Raw genomic sequence first — 19,144 nt, forward strand, 5'->3', positions numbered from 1 at the left:
CCCTTCTCACTTACACCCAATTGTATTTTCCCTCAACTTTGTCCTCCCCATTTCCCTCAGCCAGGAAATATTTCTCTACCAATAGTATCCATTGAAATCCTATTCATTTGTAAGGCTCCTCGCAATCATTTTATTCTCTGAGAATCCTATACTGTGTCTCCTGCCTGTGTGTAATTGCTTCCTCTCCCTCCCAACTTTTCAACTCTGCTAGCATTTCGAAGTAGTGAGACCAGTTTCCGTAAGCTGTTTTGTGGTTGTGCTCTATAGACTGAATTTTCATGTTTCACATATAGCATGGTACCTATTAGAAAAATAGAGTTGCTCACAAGTTTTTTCCATTTCTATTTCTTAATCTTATTTACAGCCTTTCATTACTTGCTTTTGTTGCCTAAGCCTTTTTAAAACTTCACTGAAATGACAAAAATATAGGAGAGTACTGGTAATTAGACTTATTTTAAATGTGTTACCTCCTCAGAATTTGTTCCCAAGTCAGTCTACCAAAATGGTATTACAGAAAAATAGAGTATTCCCTCTAGTATTTTCCCTGTTGTTGAAACCTTTTCTCTAGTTAATTGGTCTATTTAGGCTTCTAGGTCTTTCTCATTAAGAGATACTGTTTTCACATATTAACTTATTTGTTAGTGATAGCTTTCTGGTGTTGATTTAGCAAAAATATATTTTGTGAGTTAGGTGCTTTTTTGGTAGAGTTAAATACTTTAACATTGTAATTCATTTTATAGCCTTATAGACAGCTTTTTGTTGGACTCCGCTCCTCTCAATGTTACTATGTCCCCAACTGGAGACTTTCTGGCTACTTCCCACGTAGACCACCTTGGAATTTATCTTTGGTAAGTTCTTTTATACAGTTCTATTCTGAGTAAAGAGGAGGATAATGGTACTGCCAGAAAATCAGTTGCTAATATTGCTATTTAGAGGCTTTTTGTTTGTTTGTTTGTTTTTTTAATTTATAAAATGGAAATTTCCCATAAACCATTAATTCCCCATAAGTCTATTTAACATCTCCTTGATAATTTAGGTAGCTTTACTTCAGTGTGTATTCTAAACCACAAGACTGATTTTTTTTCACTTTTTTTTATTGCTTTTTATTTATTTTTGAGAGACAGAGAGAGACAGCTGGAGCAGGGGAGGGTCAGAGAGAGAGGGAGACACAGAATCCGAAGCAGGCTCCAGGCTCTGAGCTAGCCGCCAGCACAGAGCCCGATGCGGGGCTCGAACCCACGAATCGTGAGATCTGACCCGAGCCGAAGCCGGATGCTTAACCGACTGAGCCACCCAGGCGCCCCAAGACTGATTTTTAGTTATTATATTTGGCTCTTATTTACAGGAAGGATAAGTGAATTTTAAAATTTAAAAGGCCTTCCTGCCACAGCCATACTACCACTTTATGACTTTGGCCAACTTCTCAACTCTGCCTACTTTATCTAGAAAATAAGGCATAAGTACGGGTAAAATGCTTTCCAAGAGTCCTTCTAGTTACGTAACTCTTCATAACCATGAAATGGTGTTTATGAATGTCATCCAACTCTACTATGGTGAACATGTAAGAGTCAAAATAAAAGTTCATCATCTGAGTCTAGAATATTTTCATCTATTTCCTGAGTTTAGTTGTCTAATTCCTCTAATTCTTACTATTAAGGAAGAGGAAGAAAATGATTCCTTTTCTAATAATAAAATTTTATAATTAGATTTTTAGGATATGAAAATAAATTCAATATACAATAGAAGTTCTGGCCACTGTAATATGCAAAATGGAATATCTCCTGGAATCTAATAAGCAAAACAATCAAGACAAGAGAATAGTAGAATACCTATGGGAGTATATATTACCATCCTTAATATAACTCAGACCTGATATTCCCAATTATTATTTTACATTACAGATTTATAATGTATGGGAAAGATAATCTGATTAGCCCTTTGGGAGAATTATCTACATCTTGATTAGTCATTCAAGACTATGGTGCAGGGTCAAGTAGCAGAAACATGACCACTTTAGAGGACCATTCTACAGAAGGGAAAGACCATGACTGTTCAGCATGTTTGCTCTCTGCTTAACTCTCTGAATCCATCTTCCCTTTAGTTATGATTTCCCTAAATAAGGGTGCCTGGGTGACTTGGTTGATTGAATGTCCAACTTTGGCTCACGGTCAAGATCTCACAGTCCGTAGGTTTGAGCCCTATGTGAGCATAGAGCCTGGAGTCTGCTTTGGATTCTGTGTCTTCCTTTCTCTCTGTCTGCTCCTCCCCTGCTCATGTTCTGTCCCTTTCTGTCTCTCAAAAGTAATAAAATATTTAAAAATTTTTTTTAAACTTTCTAAAAAAATGATTTCCCTAAATGAAGGGTGCCAATTTAAATGTTTGGAGGTTATGTTATCTTATGAAAGTATTCATTACCTCTCAGATACGTTTTGTACTATATTAAAATAAAGATTCCATGGGGTGGCTCAGTAGATTGAGTATCTGACTTCTGATTGCAGCTCAGGTCATGATCTCATGGTTCGTGGGCTCAAGCCCTTCACCAGCCTCTGTGCTGATAGTGCGGAGCCTTTTTGGGATTCTGTCTCTCTATCCCACCCTCATGTTCGTTCTCTCTCTCTCTCTCTCTCTCTCTCTCTCTCTCTCTCTCAAAATAAAAACTGTAAAAAATTAATAAAGACTCCATTAATAAATAATGTTTATGCACAACTCTCTTGTGATGACATCTATGACCTGAATCAAGGCATTTTCAAATTAATACTATCTGAGAATTTTTTTTACTTATAAGCGCTTGGAATCAAGTTGAATTCAAGATTGCAGAGATTATTTATTACTAGTAATTGAAGTTTTTCTGGAAAAGCTTTTTATAAGTCTTAAAATATTGTTTATATTTTTATTTCTCAGGTCCAATGTTTCACTGTATTCAGTTGTTTCATTACGCCCACTTCCCACAGATTATGTTCCTTCAGTAGTGATGCTTCCTGGTACTTGTCAAACCCAAGGTAATCACAAAATAGTAAAATAATTTTTGAAATGTAATATCATAAACCTAACATGGGGGATATTACTACCGAAGGCAAAGTTTAGTCAAAGTATTTTCCAACTAATAGGAAATATTTTTAATGACTTTATGAGTTAATGCAAAAATATAATTAAGATGATATTGATAAGATATTGAATAGTATACCAGTGGAGAAGTGTTTTGGGTCTGGTGATGGGAATTGTGGATAATATGAGAAGAGAAGGAAATAAATAGAGTTTTTAAGGCTATATTGAGTGAACACATTATGAAATACTGATGGATTTGGAATAAATTAAGTTGCTTTTATATGATAAAAATTTCATCCTGCATTAATATTTCACCTGAAATTTGTTTTAAGATGTGGAATTTTCAGAAGAAACCATAGAACCAAGCGATGAAATGATAGAGTATGATTCCCCAGAACAGTTGAATGAGCAGTTGGTGACTCTGTCACTCCTCCCTGAATCACGGTGGAAAAACCTTCTTAATCTTGATGTTATTAAGGTAATGCTGTAGAACACTTAATATGGGTTCCTAAAGACACATTCCAGAAGCCTTTTCTTTAGTAGAGAGAGCTTCTTCTACTTGGAGGGTTTCAGGAGGAGCTCTTAATGCCTAAGGTAGTAGAGCATACCATTTAGTTGAATGCTGTTGGGTCCGGTGATTATCACAAGATTCCTTCTCTCTTGAAATGGACTTTCAGAGCACTGAGCAGACCTTTTGATATAGCAAAAGTACAGCCTGCATCTACAAGGCCATAAGAAGTTAGATGTTTTAAATCTAACTTAATAAAAGACTTTTTGACTTCTAAAATGGAAAAAAAAAAAAGTTGCTACCATGATGTGTGATATTTCTGTAGCCAGGCATTTGAGTACTAGAAGACTCTCTCTGGTCTTTTAATTAAGCTTCAGCTTCCCTTTGCCATTCTATACCTTATTCTGTCAACTCCAAGAAGACCCTCATAGTTTGCTGTGTTAGTACAGGCACATAAATCAATATGAACTAAGTACTGGGTAATGTCCCAAAGAGAATAGCAGTGACAAAAGACCTAGCTCCTTTGTCCTTGAGAAGTTTATAATTTTATATGAAAAATGGATATTATGGCATAAATTTGTTTTTCAAAGCATATTTTATGATCCCCATTTGTGGATAGCAATAATAATTAAAAGGAATAGACTAGAATAGAAAACTTCAAAGGCTATCATTTGATAATAAGGGTGAGTGTTGTTTATGAATGTCTTATGTCTTATGAGCATTAGAAAGTGTAAGAGCACTTGCATAGATAACTATGACAAGGTATGGTAAGAATATTTGTTAACTGATTACTTAGCATCAGAAAAGACGTGTGTCTTGAGTAAGAAAGAGTTTTCATGTGTTAATTTTTCTGACTGGAAGGTATGTTATGTAGGAATGTTGTTGTGAAATCTGTGATGTTGTCCAGTGTGTCAGCTATGAAGGCAGTACTTTATGGAATGCTTTAAAAGCAGTGCATTAAAGAGGCACCTGGGTGGCTCAGTCGGATAAGTGTCTGACTTTGGCTCAGGTCATGATCTCATGGTTCGTGGGTTCAAGCCCCGGATCAGGGTCTGTGCTTATGGCTCAGAACCTAGAGCCTGTTTCAGATTCTGTGTCTCCTTCTTTTTCTGCCCCTTCCCCACTCATGCTCTATTTCTCTCCGTCTCAAAAATAAACACAATTTTAAAATTTTAAAAAATAAAAGCAGTGCATTAAAAAGGACAAGTAGGTTAGTGTGAGGGGAGCAGTCAGAATAATGTCCAATTAATTGAACTAAGGATTTAGACTACTCTGCTGCTTGCTTAGATATAGTTTTGTTTTAGAAACCAAGTGAATAATCTTTATGGGAGAAATATGCTAACATCTCCAATATTTTTATTTTTTACTGAATGAAAGAGATTAAAATTTTGTCCTATCGGTAATTTATCTCCTTTTGGTTTTCCTTACGAGATTAGATGATTTCAGAGCCCTGTGGAGCACTTCCAAAGGCTTTTTGTTCCTATTTACAGCTTAGTGACTCTCTCCCTTCCGACTCAAGAACAGCGAGTTAGAAGGGTAACTGACTTTTACTAGAGTCCCCACCATCCCCAAGAAGGGCTGTGTGTATGTGGCAGTGAGCAGTCCTGGTCCTGCTTTCATCCTTGGTTTTCTTTCAAAAAATGAATCTCGGTAGGGTCACATAGCTCCTAGAAAATGGAGGAATGATGTAAAGTAAAATTGTGAGACTCCTTTATTGGGCAGTTTACCACAGAAAGGCTCTTTCATCGGGTGCTCCTGAGGTAGTGATGTGTGGCATGTGGTCACCAAAACTAAGTTCTGTCAGTGGGAATTCCGGTGGAGGTTTTCCTGATAGAATTTTACTAATGCTTGTAATATTCTATAAATGAGCACTAGTGTTCTCTTGCTTTATAAAGATTCAAAGTAAGAAAAAATCGATAGAAATTCCAACAAACTGGAAGAATCAGGGCTATTCTTCACAAGAAAATTTTACCAAATTATTTCTAATGGCAAAGTCTACCTCTGGCTCCACATTTCTTCTGGAGAAAAAAAATTTGAGAAACTGTTGACCATTTAGGTATGTTTGATTTTCTAGCCCATTTTGTGAAAAAGGTTGTAGAAGTTCAAAATTATTTGATCATTATTTCTTCACCTGAATATTCATGTAAATATCATGTTGGAGGAAAATGAGAGTTCATAGAGCTTCTCCTGAACCCTGTCATTTTTCTTCTGCCTTATCAGTAAAGGTACTGGAGGTCCGCCTTGAGAGACCCAGTTTAAAGATATCTGTAATATTGGTCAATTGGGATTTTATTTTGGCATTCAAATTTGAAGATGTTTTCTTCTTTTATTTTACGTTTTGCATTTTGTTTTAAAATTGGTTTGGAATTAAACATAAAAACTGTTGTCACGATAATTACTTCATAGTCTTTTCCCCTTTATCCTTTTCTTTTAATCAGAAAAAGAATAAACCAAAGGAACCACCCAAAGTACCCAAATCAGCGCCATTTTTTATTCCAACAATTCCTGGCCTTGTACCCAGATATGCTGCACCTGAGCAAAATAATGATCCCCAGCAGGTAAAACCAAATGGGAGCATTCTAAGTATATAGGGTGTGTTTTGTGTTGTGCCTTGGTAGCTCTTTATCGAGACCTAATTTTACAGATACAAAGTAATAATAGCTTTTAATTATAAGATATAATTTTTTTTGTTGCATTTGTATTCTTAGAATAATGTGTATTTGTTTTTGTTTAAGTCTAAAGTGGTAAATCTTGGAATTTTGGCTCAAAAATCAGATTTCTGCATGAAACTTGAAGAAGGACTGGTAAATAATAAATGTAAGTTGTGAAATCTTTTACCAAGAATCATCAGCGTGTTTTACTTTGTGTGAAGAGAAATTGAATGAAATATTAGCAGATTTTTCAGTAGCTGAAAGAAAATAGTAAAAACTTAAAGAGATCAAATTTTCACTTTCATGTGAAGTAACTTTAGCTTTTGTATTGTTATATTTGTAAACAAGTGTAAACAACTGAACTCAGATGAATATCAATATTACAATAACATTTTGAGAACTTTCCACACTTTTCGTACGGAAAATTAGTGGGATTTCATCCTGCTGTTTCTTGCTTTTGTTTTTATTTACAAATATAGTTTGTAATACAGCAGAGACTTTTGTCTCAGGTGATTTTTAGATCTTCCCAAATTTTTCATTACAAAGGTAATTTTAAAAATTATTTATTGTGCCAATAGATTTAACGTTTGAAAGTTACAGTTTGTAGCTAATAATGATAAACAATAAACTACAATATAAAAAGGATCTATGAGCAATAAACAGATTTACAATCACTCTCCTGTTTGATTTATCCTCTTGTCTTTTGGATCCAAATGCTTTTGTTTTTATTCCACTGTCTACTGAAGGATAGAAGATAAAGTTTTTTAAACTTTTGTCATTGGTGTTATTCCCTTTCTAATAGCTAAAAACATAGTCATTGCCATTGTATTATCAAATGCTTGTTATAAAAATAGTTGTAAGTATACAGATTGTGTATTCATAGGATGCGTATAACACAGTGCTGAGAGCCTAGGTGGCTCAGTCAGTTAAAGTGCCTAATTTTTTATTTCAGTGCACGTCATGATCTCATGGCTTATGAGTTCAAACCCCATGTCTGACAGCGCAGGGCTTGCTTGACATTCTCTTTTTCTCTGCCCCTTCCCTGCTCGTGTTCTCTCTCTGTATCAAAATAAACAAACAAACATTTTTAAAAAACAGCAACAAGAAACAAGATTGCTTAAATCTAGAGAAGAGGTGTTGATTTGAAGTGGGTGAGAAAGAGGTGTAGATTCTTTCCCCTTTTATATATTTCTGTTTTGTTAGTGTTTCATCATAATATGATGTTTTAAAATTTTTTATAACAATAAAAATTCATCCTATTCTCAGTGCAACTACTGTTAATAATTTGGTATGTACTTTAAAGCCTTTTTGTATTTGGATTTGTTTTGATTGATATGTGACCATCTGATTGATTTAAGACCATCTTAACAGCTTGAACAGCAGAGAAAAACAAACTTACTAAGAATGCAAAAATCTTAGTGCTTTTAGTACTTTTTATTGTACTAAATTGATCGCTCTCATCCTTTGTACTAATTATTACTTAATTTGGAGTTCAATCTATTTATCAGGAAAAAATAAAGCCACAGGAAGAATTTCCTGTCCAATTTACATATATGTAGCATGAGTATGAAATGAAAATATAGTTTCCTAAGTGAAGTAATTTTAGGTAGTTACTGGATTCTCTTTAAAACTTAATGCAGATGAAGCTGCTGTTAACCTTCTGAAAGAATTAGGCCCATCAGGAATTGAAACAGAGCTGCGTGGCTTGTCTCCTGACTGCGGTGGGTCTATAGAAGTGATGCAGAGCTTCTTAAAAATGATCGGGATGATGTTGGACAGGAAGCGTGATTTTGAGTTAGCCCAGGCATATCTTGCCTTGTTTCTAAAGGTAAGTCTAATGTAAGACAACACTCCGCTTACCTTCCTCTAGGGTAGGATTGTCTGATAGAATTTTCTGCAAAGATGACAGTGTTTTATATCTGCACTGTTCAGCATGGCAGCCACTTGGAGCATTTGGTGATTGAGCACTTGAAATGTGGCTAATGTGACTCAGAAACTGGATTTCTTATTTTATAGAGATTTAATTAATTTAAGTTTAAAAGAGTGGTCTATACTGTTGGGCAGCTAGACAGCACAGCTTTGTAGTCTTTACTTTTACTTAGCACAATTTTGACTCATTCCCCTAACTTTTCTGTGTCATCCATTTGATTCAATATGCTGAAATATTAACTCTTTCAAGTCATCATATGTTGGCAGTTTTTCTATGATCATGAAGAGAAAGTTAGATTTTGTGTTGATTTTGTTTTTTCTGCTGCTGAAATCAAAATACTTCTATCCTGATTGAGTTTCAAGTGATTTGGCAAGAACAGTTGTTTTTATGACTAACATAATGGAGAAATGCAGTAGGATATTGTAGTGAAGGAAGTAGATGATGCTGACTCGTAGTGTTTACAGATATGATACTTCATCTGTCCTGTTTATATCTAAAATGAATTTTCACTTGATCCAATTATGTAAAATTAAAAGTAGATATTTCGATGGTAAAATTAAAAGTAGATATTTAGAATATAGGATGAAAAAATTAGAATGCTGCTAATTTTTTCTATATCCTTTCCCAAAATTACCAAGTATAGTTTCTGAATATAAATTTCCATGAATCTTTAGAAGATAAAGCAGAGTGTCACCAATCATTCATTACCAGTAAGCTCCAATGAAAAGAGAAACCTTAAAGAAGCACAGAAGTTAGTGTTAGAACTAGGACCTTGTCTCTGCAGCCGTATCAGGGCTTTCCTTAGGTGGAGGAGTGATGACAGCTTCAGTTCTACTAAGAGACAGTATCACTAAACAACTCGATACAAGACGGAAACGGGAATTGGTGATAAACAAGCATCTAAGGAAAACATAGAATAGTATCTTCTACTGTTCCTTGGCAAGAAGGTTAAATCTAGAATAAGCAAAATTTTAATTTTCTTAAATGTTACAATATTTTTCTTTCAGTTACATCTTAAATTGCTTCCTTCAGAACCAGTACTTCTAGAAGAATTGACAAAGTTGTCATCACAAGTGGAAGAAAACTGGATCCATTTACAGTCACTCTTCAATCAAAGCCTATGTATTTTAAATTATATAAAAAGTGCTTTGTTATAAAAATATAAATTACTAAATAAATCAAAGACTTTTATATGAAATGGTTTCCGTTTAACTCATATCTTACTTTCTATATGAAAAGAAATGCCAGTGCCACTTAGTGATTCTTCACCTTAAATGCTAAATATTGAAATAAAATTTTACCTGTCATTTGTTTTAAAGACTTATAGAATCTACTCAAATGACTTATCTTCTGAGTCTCTTCACATCACTTACTGTGTATATTACTTTTTTGAATTGTCATTATCAGCTCCTAATTTTTAAATATCTAATATAAGAGATGCTAGGTATTTCATGTAAAATATTGCTGAATTGAAAACAAAACTGATATATAATATAGTATAAAAGTGCCTTCACAATTTGAAATAAAAAGGCATGTTTCCTTCCTTGGTGGCCTTTGATGACAACATGGATCATTGATTGACTCTTAGAGCTTAGATCATTGACTCAGACATTAGTGCATTCTTCTTGTACTGTGGAAGAGGAAGCTGCTAAGGTCATCTTGGGATCTCAATGACAGATCCACATTTTTAACACTGCCCGGTGCCCCCTCCAATAGAGCCTCTCTAAAGGAGTTGTTCTTTTATAAGGAAGTGGGAAGCACTTTCACAAGACAAATTGCTATAAGAGACCGTTGAATTAGGTGACTAAGATAAGGGAGGGAAATTCTGGACTCCATTGAAGGTATCCTTCCAAAATGTTTTTTCCTTACTGATGATCTTTTTATTTGGGAAGAAACTACTGACTATATATTTTTCTCTCATAACCATTTCAAAACCAGCTTTGGATGTTCCTCTTGTCATTGTTTTCTTTTCATGATTTAAGACTTCAGTGAAACATGAATTGACAAGAAGCAATTCCTCTACCCGGAAAGGTGCTGGAAGTCATCAGGGAAGCTGTTTTGCCTCCTGTTTGTGTCCCCTTTCCCTACTACCAAAAAAAGTCTTTCAAGGATGAAGCTAAGGTCACAAATTAGTGAATGAACTTTTCAGTCTTTGTATCCATTAACTGAAGCCCCATCAATATGAAATGATAGCGGACTTTATAGCGGGATTATGCTGACAATCATCAATGCAAATACTTTCCCAAAAAGCATGAAAAAAAAGAGGACAGTTACCACTTACTTGGTGAGTCTTCAAGATACAGTGTGCTATGACTGCTTTGATGTTCTCTTTGTCCTTGTAGAGATATGAAAAAAACTATATTACTACAGGCAATTTATTTAAGAATTAGAAGCCATATTGATAATGTAATATTTGTAAAATTTAATCTGCTTACTAAAAATAAAGCAATTCCTAAAAGCACAGTCCTCCTAAAACAATTTTTAGTCTATACATTGAAAAGTAGTAGTATTGATAAAATGCATCTGGTTGTATTTGAATGTCAATATTATTCTCATTGGAAAGGGTTTTACATAATAATCTCAAGAAGTACATTCCTCACAAGAAGTTGATCAGTGATCTTTAAATATCAAAACATTTATAAACTAATGACTTAAGTCTGAAAACTATTTCCAATGCCCCAAATACTATATTCTAAAGATATGGCAAAATTTCAATATCTGATCATGTACCATGTGAATGTTATAAGTAACCAAACAAAATAATAAGTACTTAAGTTGATACTGTATTGCTTTTATAAATCTTTAACTGAATTTTCCTCTGTCTTTCAATTGAGAATATAGGAGTTGAGTTTATCATTTCTATTGGAGGTATCTTTAGATAGTAATAACATCATTTTGGCAAGTAATCTTATAGAACCTTTCCTGTATGTTCACATCAAGTAGGAAGGGAGAAAGAAATACAAAGAATAAATTTATGTGTATATTTTTTCTTAAAATGTATCAGTTTGTGCATACTGCTTTTTCTTTACATTTGATATTACAAATGTATTATATGACTACTTTCAACTTGTAAGAAACATCAGAGATAAGTCTGTTTTTGGCAATCACCTTCAATCCTAATACCCTTCTTGTAAGTACAGTTGTTAACTTTCTACCTAGACCTTTTTCTATGAATGTATATACATGTTATATGTAAGCACAGGAAACAAAGTATATAGTTTCAATTTTTACGTAAATATATGCATATCATGCTAAAACTTTTCTACTTGGCTTATTTCAGTATAAGCACACCTAATTTCTTTACTTTTGTTAAAAAAAAAAAAAGAAAAACGATTGTTCCATAGTCTGTTTGGCCTAAGATGGACACTTAAGAGGGTGTTTTTTCCCCCAGATTACAAAACACTGCTAAAGGAACATCATCCTGTATCACTCTGTGTGCATAAAAGGATTTCTCTGTAGTATATGCTTAGGCTTTGAATTGTTGGACCAAAGTTCGGCAGTTTTAAAGAGATATTTCAAGAGATACTTCATTTGGCTTCCAAAATGGCTGTTATCAGAAGTTTGCAGTTTCTTCACAGCAGTGAATGAGTATCCATTTCCTAGGGCATTGGATACTAAACTTTTAAACTTTTTATTTAATGAGTAAAAACTTGTTATTGTTTTAATTAAAAACTGACACTAGTAAGGATGGGCATCTCTTCATGTTTATTTTAGACCATTTGTATATTGTGTGAATTGCATTTTCCCAACATGGCTCATTTTTCTGTTGAATGATTTGTCTTTATCTATATTTGTTTTTCATATAGTGTAGATGTTAGTCTTTTATGTCTGTTACCAATGTTCGTTCTTCATTGGTCACTTGTATTTAACTTTACTTATGGTGACTTTTTTTAGTAGATGTTTTATATTTATGTATACAAGTTGATAATTTTTATTGCATATTTCAAAATATAAAACATTCTGTATATTTTAAGACATTTATCATGTATGCATTCTGCCAATTTTTCATTGATTTGGCAATTGATTTTTGTGAAGTACAAGCTACTTTTATTCAAAAACCATTTATTGAATTTCACTCTTTTCTCACTGGTTGGAAATGCTGTTTTACATTTGCTAAATTCTTTAATTGAGATGTTTGATAAATAATATTTGCCTTGATTCTAGTTTCTTGGTGTTTTTTCAGTTTTGATGGGGTTAACATCTTCCTAATTTTTTCCCAAAAATGTCATGACTGTTGGTGAGCACATCTTGAAGTTATGTTTTTGTGATAAATTAATAGGATTTGGAGAGATTTATAATAGTACTTCTCTTCATGAACAATATATGTCTTCATTAAACTAGATCTTTTGTGCACTTGGTTTAAGAGGACTTCTTTACATGTATTTTTTGACAGATTTATTTCTGGGTATTTAATTTTTGCTGCTGTAGTGAAATAGACCTTTTTTCTAATATAGTTTATAATTGATTATTGATGTCATGGTAAAAGCAATTTGGTTCTTATATTCTAATTTATTATGATGCTGCAGAACTCCTTTAAAAGTTTGTCAACATTCTTACTTAGAAAATCCAGAAGAATCCCATCTTTTCCAATTGGTGAGACTATTTACTATAAAATATTCATATTTAATTGTTCTTAGGATTGCTTTAGCTAGGATCTGGCACAGAATGTTGGTTACTAGAAGTGTGTAATAAATAATAGCCTTGGTTTTGACTTTAGTGAAAAAGCTTTTAATGTTTCACCATTAAGGATAATCTGTGCTCTAAATTTCTAGTAGATATCCTTTGTTAATTTTCTACTTAAAAATTTTAAACTAGTAAATATAAAATTTAATAAGTAATTTTTCTACATATATTAGAGGATCATTATCTTTCATTGGTGTCATTTAGTGAATTTTCTTCAAAGATTTTTAGTAATAAGTCAGTTTTCATCCTTAGGATAATAGAACTGTTTATAAGAAACTGGTGTATTTTTCCTGTTTCAAAGTGTTATCTTTGATTTTTTTTTTTTAAGTAATCTCTGCACCCATTGTGGAGCTTAAACTCATGACCCCAAGATCAAGAGTTGCATGTTGTACTGACTGAGCCAGCCAGGTGCCCCTATCCTTGAGTTTTTTTTTTTTAAACTTGCTTAATCAAAGGGGAAAATTTTGCACAAAGTCCTTTTTTTTTTTTAATGTTTATTATTGAGAGACAGATCTGAGTGGGGGAAGGGCAGAGAGAGATGGAGAATCCAAAGCAGGCTCCAGTCTCTGCCCTGTCAGCACAGAGCCTGATGTGGGGCTCAGGCTCGGGAACTGTGAGATCATGACCTGAGCTAAAGCGGGACGCTTAACCAACTTAGCCACCCAGGTGCCCCTTGCACAGTCTTTGTTGAGATTTTTGCCACTTAATTTTTTCTGTGTTTACTGAACTAACTTGTTTTTCTGTCTCTTCACAAGCCAATATTGGTAAATTATATTTTCCTTACAAATAATGACTTTAATCTAAAGTTTGAAATTTATTGGTGTAAGTTATGTTAGGGTTATGCTTTTTTTAATTAATTGCTTGGTTCCAAGTGACAGAAACCCAACTCAAATGCATGACTATCAAATACAAAGTCCAGGGATAATGTTGGCTTTACCTTCTGTATCCACAGATTTCTGAAAAATCCGTCAATTCCTCTAGAACTCCTTTTTGCTGCCATTATTGGCTAATTGTACAGTCATAATCTATTCATCCTCTGACTCATCAGATACTTTCTGAGGACCCACTATATGCTAGAACTTTTTTCTGTGCTAGGAATATAAGTGATTAAAACTTGAGGTAATACAAGTCTGAATTGGCATATTTTCCCCATAAACTAATTAGAGATTATCTTTAAACAAATCCTGAAATATGAGTCTACTTAAATTTTGAACCATAGTTAAGGGGTGGACTGTATAGTGACATACTTATGCAGAGGGAGAGGCCAGTGAAATCTTACACACACATTTCCATGCGAGTGACATTTGGAGAACTCTGGAAATTTGCAATTGCTTCTTCAGGGGAACTGAGGCACAGAGTTGAGAGCATAGTGCCAGCAGGCTGTCTCTAGAGCCACTGGCAGCGTGAACTATAACCCTATAGGAGAGTGTGGCAGCACCATCCTAATTCAGGGCCCAGTTGGAAGCGTGGCTGAGATTCAGGGCACAGGATAAGTAGGATAAAGATGGTGGGTGGAGGGAAGAGGAGGGGACGATATTTTGCAGGACAGATGGCCTTCCCTCTACTCACATGCCACCTTGGAAAGAATTTGGGAGTGGATTGTTGCTCTGTACTGAAGAAAAAGTTCTCAGACACAGGCTGCGCTGATGTGCTGGACTGCCTCAGCCAGCGAAAACAGCAGCAGCAAACTGCACATAGCAGTTTTTCTTTTCTTTTTTCTTTTCTTTTTCTTTTCTTTTTTTCTTTCCTCTCCTCGCCTTTCCTCTTTATTTTATTTCATCAGATATCAGTATTAAAGAGTATCATATAGAACAAGAAAAAGGATCTTCTGGTGGTTATGTGAAAACATGCAGCAAGTACATGTAGCTCCAAGGAGTGCCAGGAATTTACAAGGGATTTGTAGTTACAAAAATCTAACTGTTCTTTGGGGGATAATGAGGCTCTGTTCTCATAATGCTATCATACAGCCTTGAGACTAGAACATTGCTGACATTTCAGCAATTACCCCATTCACTCTTCAGGACTTAAAATACATTTTCTAGAAATAAGTCCATATCTCCCCCCTTTTGTTTATTATTAGTAGGACCAAGGGTTGTCATAGAAGTGGTGAGCGTCTGGGTATTGGTGAAGAACACCTTGGGTGACTTATCAGGGGAGCAAAGAGACCTCATCATTCTGATAACTGCAACGAAAAACAAGATCACTAGCAGTATTATGTAGTGTTCTGTCTATATTGATTTATTTGGTGTGTGATTTGTAAGGAGGCTGCTGCTGTAGCTGTGTGCTTGCAGTAGCAAGTGCTGTATCAAAGTATAGAACAATTGTATTAGACCTTTCTAAGGTGGCCCCTCATTGGGCAATCTGTACCATACTCTGGGTCTTTGAAGGTTTTTTTTTTTTTCCATTTGAAAATACTTGAGCATAGCAGAATGAAAATTTCTAATTGTAAACAATTTAGTGTAAATAGGACCGTTATTAATCTGGCCCTAGGGGTGGCATTTCCCCTTTTATAAATAATAATAGCCATCAATAATATGCCCAGAAACTTCTTGGCTCTTTTTCTTTCCTTTAACGCAGAGACAAGCTGTTGCAATGGGAACCCCCTTTGCCAACATCTATTTAATTGGACCAGTAACCAGAGTTGTGCCTTTTGTTTGGCTATGTAAACAAAGGTTACAGGTAAATGTGATATGTTTGTAGTAGAGAAATGGGGTCACCCATGTTTTGTTTCCTATTAAATCTGGAGTTGCAGACATAAGTAAGAAATATATGATCTTGTAGTACATATAAGAATGCTGTTGAGGGGTGCATGGGTGGCTCAGTTGGTTAAGCGTCCAGCTTTGGATCAGGTCATGATCTCACGGTTCATGGGTTCAAGCCCCATGTCAGGCTCTTTGCTGACAGCTAGCTACCAGGCTGAAGCCTGCTTCAGATTCTGTCTCTCTCTCTCTGACCCTCCCCTGCTCGCGCTGTCACTCTCTGTATCTTAAAAAAAAAAAAATTAAAAATGCTGTTAATTTCTTTGGTATAGGACCAGTTAAATTTGCCATGCATACATAAATGTAGCAGGACATTGTCTAATTTTTTACTGAACATATGATAGGCCAGTCCTACAAGAGGAAGTTTTAACAGGACTAGGCATTAGTGGAATATTTATGTCCAAGTATCAGACCCACAAATCTGGGATTCCATATGGGGTTACAGGTATTGCAATGGAAAGGAAGTCACCAATTCCAGATATATCCTTCCTGAGTTCTATTACTCTTTATCACCATCCGTACTTGGGGCCCCCAATTTTCAAGAATTGTACTGATAAATAGGGATATTTGGGTAAGTTTATGAGAATGGCAAAGGGCCCATGAGAAGCCATCATAGGACCCTATCTTTAGCCAAGGTCTGGTGCATATTGGCACGGGAGGTTTCAGTACTCGTTTTCCCTCAGTTTCCTCCTATTACTACTGTGAGAACAAAATATCTATAGTTGATAGTACTTACCGAGATCCATCTTCCGGTGTTTTAAGTATGCTATTCATATATCATCGCTTGTGAAGAGGGACACAGAGGCCTTGGCTAGTATTAGGAGTGTTAGGATTATAATAGAAACATAGAGGGATGCCCAAGTGAGAAAAAGACTAATTTATTGAGAGTCTATGTGATGGATAGATGAATCATCGGCATGAATGGGAATCTAATGTCCTTTGGTAATAGAGGCGTCATTAGACAAGATATGAATTTTGGGATCTTCCCAAGAAATTAGATCAAACACAGGAAGGCTAATAAGATGAGCCCAGTAGGGGCACCTGGGTGGCTCAGTCTGTTGAGTGTCCAACTTCGGCTCGGGTCATGATCTCACTACTGGTGGGTTCAAGCCCCACCCACATCGGGTTCTATGCTGACAGCTCAGAGCCTGGACCCTGCTTCAGATACTGTGTCTCCCACTCTCTCTGCCCCTTACATGCTCATCTGTGTCTCTGTCTGTTTCTCAATAATAAATAAATAAATGTTAACTAAAAACAATTAAAAAAAAAAAAAAAAGATGAGCCCAGTAGGTAAAAGTAGAATGTGACTGAGCAAAATCAAAAGTAAAGAATGCAGACATATTAGCAGGAATATTACTTTAGCTGAGTTGGCAGGAAGGCAAGAAATGAGGGATAGAAACATATTCTCAGGGTCATGGGCATGGCCATGTTGATTAGAACCTCTTCAGCCTGTGAGGTTAATTTTTTAACATCACCCCAGGAGATGCCTCCTTGGCTAAGTGATCAATCTTCCTCTTCTTTGGATTTGACTTCCCCCTGGGAGGGGTCATTGTTATCAGTTTGAAGTCTGGTATTGGATTCTTGAGTCCCTTATCCCAGTTCATGATGTGATTTGATTAATCGAGCCAGGTACCCACACAGGACCTTGAGGAGAAAGTACAGCAGCATAACCTCTCCCCCAGGTTAACAATTGTACTGGACCCTTCCAAGTTGGGCAATCTGTACCATACTTTGGGTTTTCATTTGAAAATGTCTGAGCATAAAAGAATAAAAATTTCTGTCTAATAGTAAATAATTTATTGTAAATAGGGCTCTTATTAATCTGGCCCTATTTAAAAGCTATTTTAAAAAGCCATTCACACGTTCCACTGTTGGCTTGACCTTGTAGGCTATAATGAATTCCAGTGGAATGGCATATATTCCAGGTGACATTTCAAATAAAAAGGCCCAATTGGTCAAAAGAGTTCATTTATAATTTAAATCTTGCTTTGTTCGTTTAACGTTAAGAAGTTTTAACTAAGTAGTCAAGGACCTGGTAAAGGCAAAACATAAAGCTTTGGTTTTTCTGGCAGACAAAAGAGAAAAGACCTTTGTTCACATTTTTTTATCTAAAGAGCAGATCAACAATCCAAGAAAACCTTGTCTTTTCACATACACCAATGAAATAGAGAATCCAGAATTGGACCCACAAATGTATGGCCAATATTTGACAAGGCAGGAAAGATTTTTTTCCAATGGAAAAATGTCAGTCTCTTTAACAAATGGTGCTGGGAGAACTGAACAGTAACATGCAGAAGAATGAGACTAGACCACTTTCTTACACCACACACAAAAATAAACTCAAAATGGATGAAAGACCTAAATGTGAGATAGGAAACCATCAAAATCCTAGAGGAGAAAGCAGGCAACAACCTCTTTGACCTCAGCTGCAGCAATTTCTTAACTTGACACATCTCCAAAAGCAAGGAAATTAAAAGCAAAAATGAACTATTGGGACCTCATGAAGATAAAAAAGCTGCTGCACTGCAAAGGAAACAATCGACAAAACTAAAAGGTAACTGACAGAAGGGGAAAAGATATTTACAAATGACACATCAGATAAAGGGCTAGTATCTAAAATCTGTAAAGAACTTACCAAACTCCACACCTGAAAAACAGATGATCCAGTGAAGAAATGGGGAGAAGACATGAATAGACACTAAAGAGGACATCTAGATGGCCAGCAGACATGAAAAGATGCTCAGCGTCACTCATCATCAGGGAAATACAAATCAAAACCACACTGAGATAGCACTGGTCAGAGTGGCTAAAATGAACAACTCAGGAAACTACAGATGCTGGTGAGGATGTGGAGAATGGGAACCATCTTGCACTGTTGGTGGTAATGCAAACTGGTGCTGCTGCTCTGGAAAACAATATGGAAGTTCCTCAAAAAATTACAAATAGTGCTACCCTATGACCCAGAAATAGCACTATTAGGAATTTATCCAAGAGATACAGGAATTCTGATGCATAGGGGCATGTGTACCCCAATGTTTATATCAGCACTTTCAACCATAGCCAAATTATGGAAAGAGCCTAAATGTCCATCAACTGATGAATGGATAAAGAAGATGTGGTTTATATATTCAATGGAATACTACTTAGCAATGAGAAAGAATGAAATCATGCCATTTGCAGCAATGTGGATGGAACTGGAAGGTATTATGCTGAGTGAAATAAGTCAGTCAGAGGACAGATATATGTTTTCACTCATATATGGATTTTGAGAAACTGAACACAAGACCATGGGGAAAATAATTACAGAGTGGGAGGGAGGCAAACCACAGAGACTTAAATATACAGAGAACAAACTAAGGCTGGATGAGGGAGTGGGGGAGAGGGAAGATGAGTGATGGGCATTGAAGATGACACTGTTGGGATGAGCACTGGGTATTGTATGTAAGCCAATTTGACAATAAATTTTATTCACTGAAAAAAAGAACCTGAAAAAAAAAAGAAAAGAAAACCTTGTCTTTTGAACAGAGAGAAAAGAAGAATTTCAATCTTGTGTCGGTATATTTTATTA

At 35.4% G+C, this 19,144-nt stretch overlaps 1 protein-coding gene and 1 long non-coding RNA gene across 3 annotated transcripts in view; one reads left to right on the forward strand and one right to left on the reverse strand.

Annotated features, from left to right (window-relative positions):
• Positions 1–10,462, reverse strand: part of LOC115294719 — a 29,065-nt gene extending 18,603 nt beyond the window's left edge. Inside the window, exon 1 of the long non-coding RNA XR_003910085.1 lies at positions 10,416–10,462. This is a non-coding gene — a long non-coding RNA (uncharacterized LOC115294719). The remainder of the gene's footprint in view (positions 1–10,415) is intronic.
• WDR36 (WD repeat domain 36) overlaps positions 1–12,497 on the forward strand; it is a 42,754-nt gene extending 30,257 nt beyond the window's left edge. For both annotated transcript variants that reach the window (XM_029942688.1, XM_029942689.1), the window contains exons 17-23: positions 741–848; positions 2,902–2,999; positions 3,378–3,523; positions 5,992–6,111; positions 6,289–6,370; positions 7,845–8,032; positions 9,142–12,497. In XM_029942688.1, the coding sequence (XP_029798548.1) occupies positions 741–848; positions 2,902–2,999; positions 3,378–3,523; positions 5,992–6,111; positions 6,289–6,370; positions 7,845–8,032; positions 9,142–9,291 (892 nt within the window). In that variant the 3' untranslated portion in view covers positions 9,292–12,497. The remainder of the gene's footprint in view (positions 1–740; positions 849–2,901; positions 3,000–3,377; positions 3,524–5,991; positions 6,112–6,288; positions 6,371–7,844; positions 8,033–9,141) is intronic.
• The last annotated feature ends 6,647 nt before the right edge of the window (positions 12,498–19,144 follow it).

This window comes from Suricata suricatta, chromosome 6 (assembly GCF_006229205.1).
Source record: "Suricata suricatta isolate VVHF042 chromosome 6, meerkat_22Aug2017_6uvM2_HiC, whole genome shotgun sequence".
Lineage (NCBI taxonomy): Eukaryota > Metazoa > Chordata > Mammalia > Carnivora > Herpestidae > Suricata > Suricata suricatta.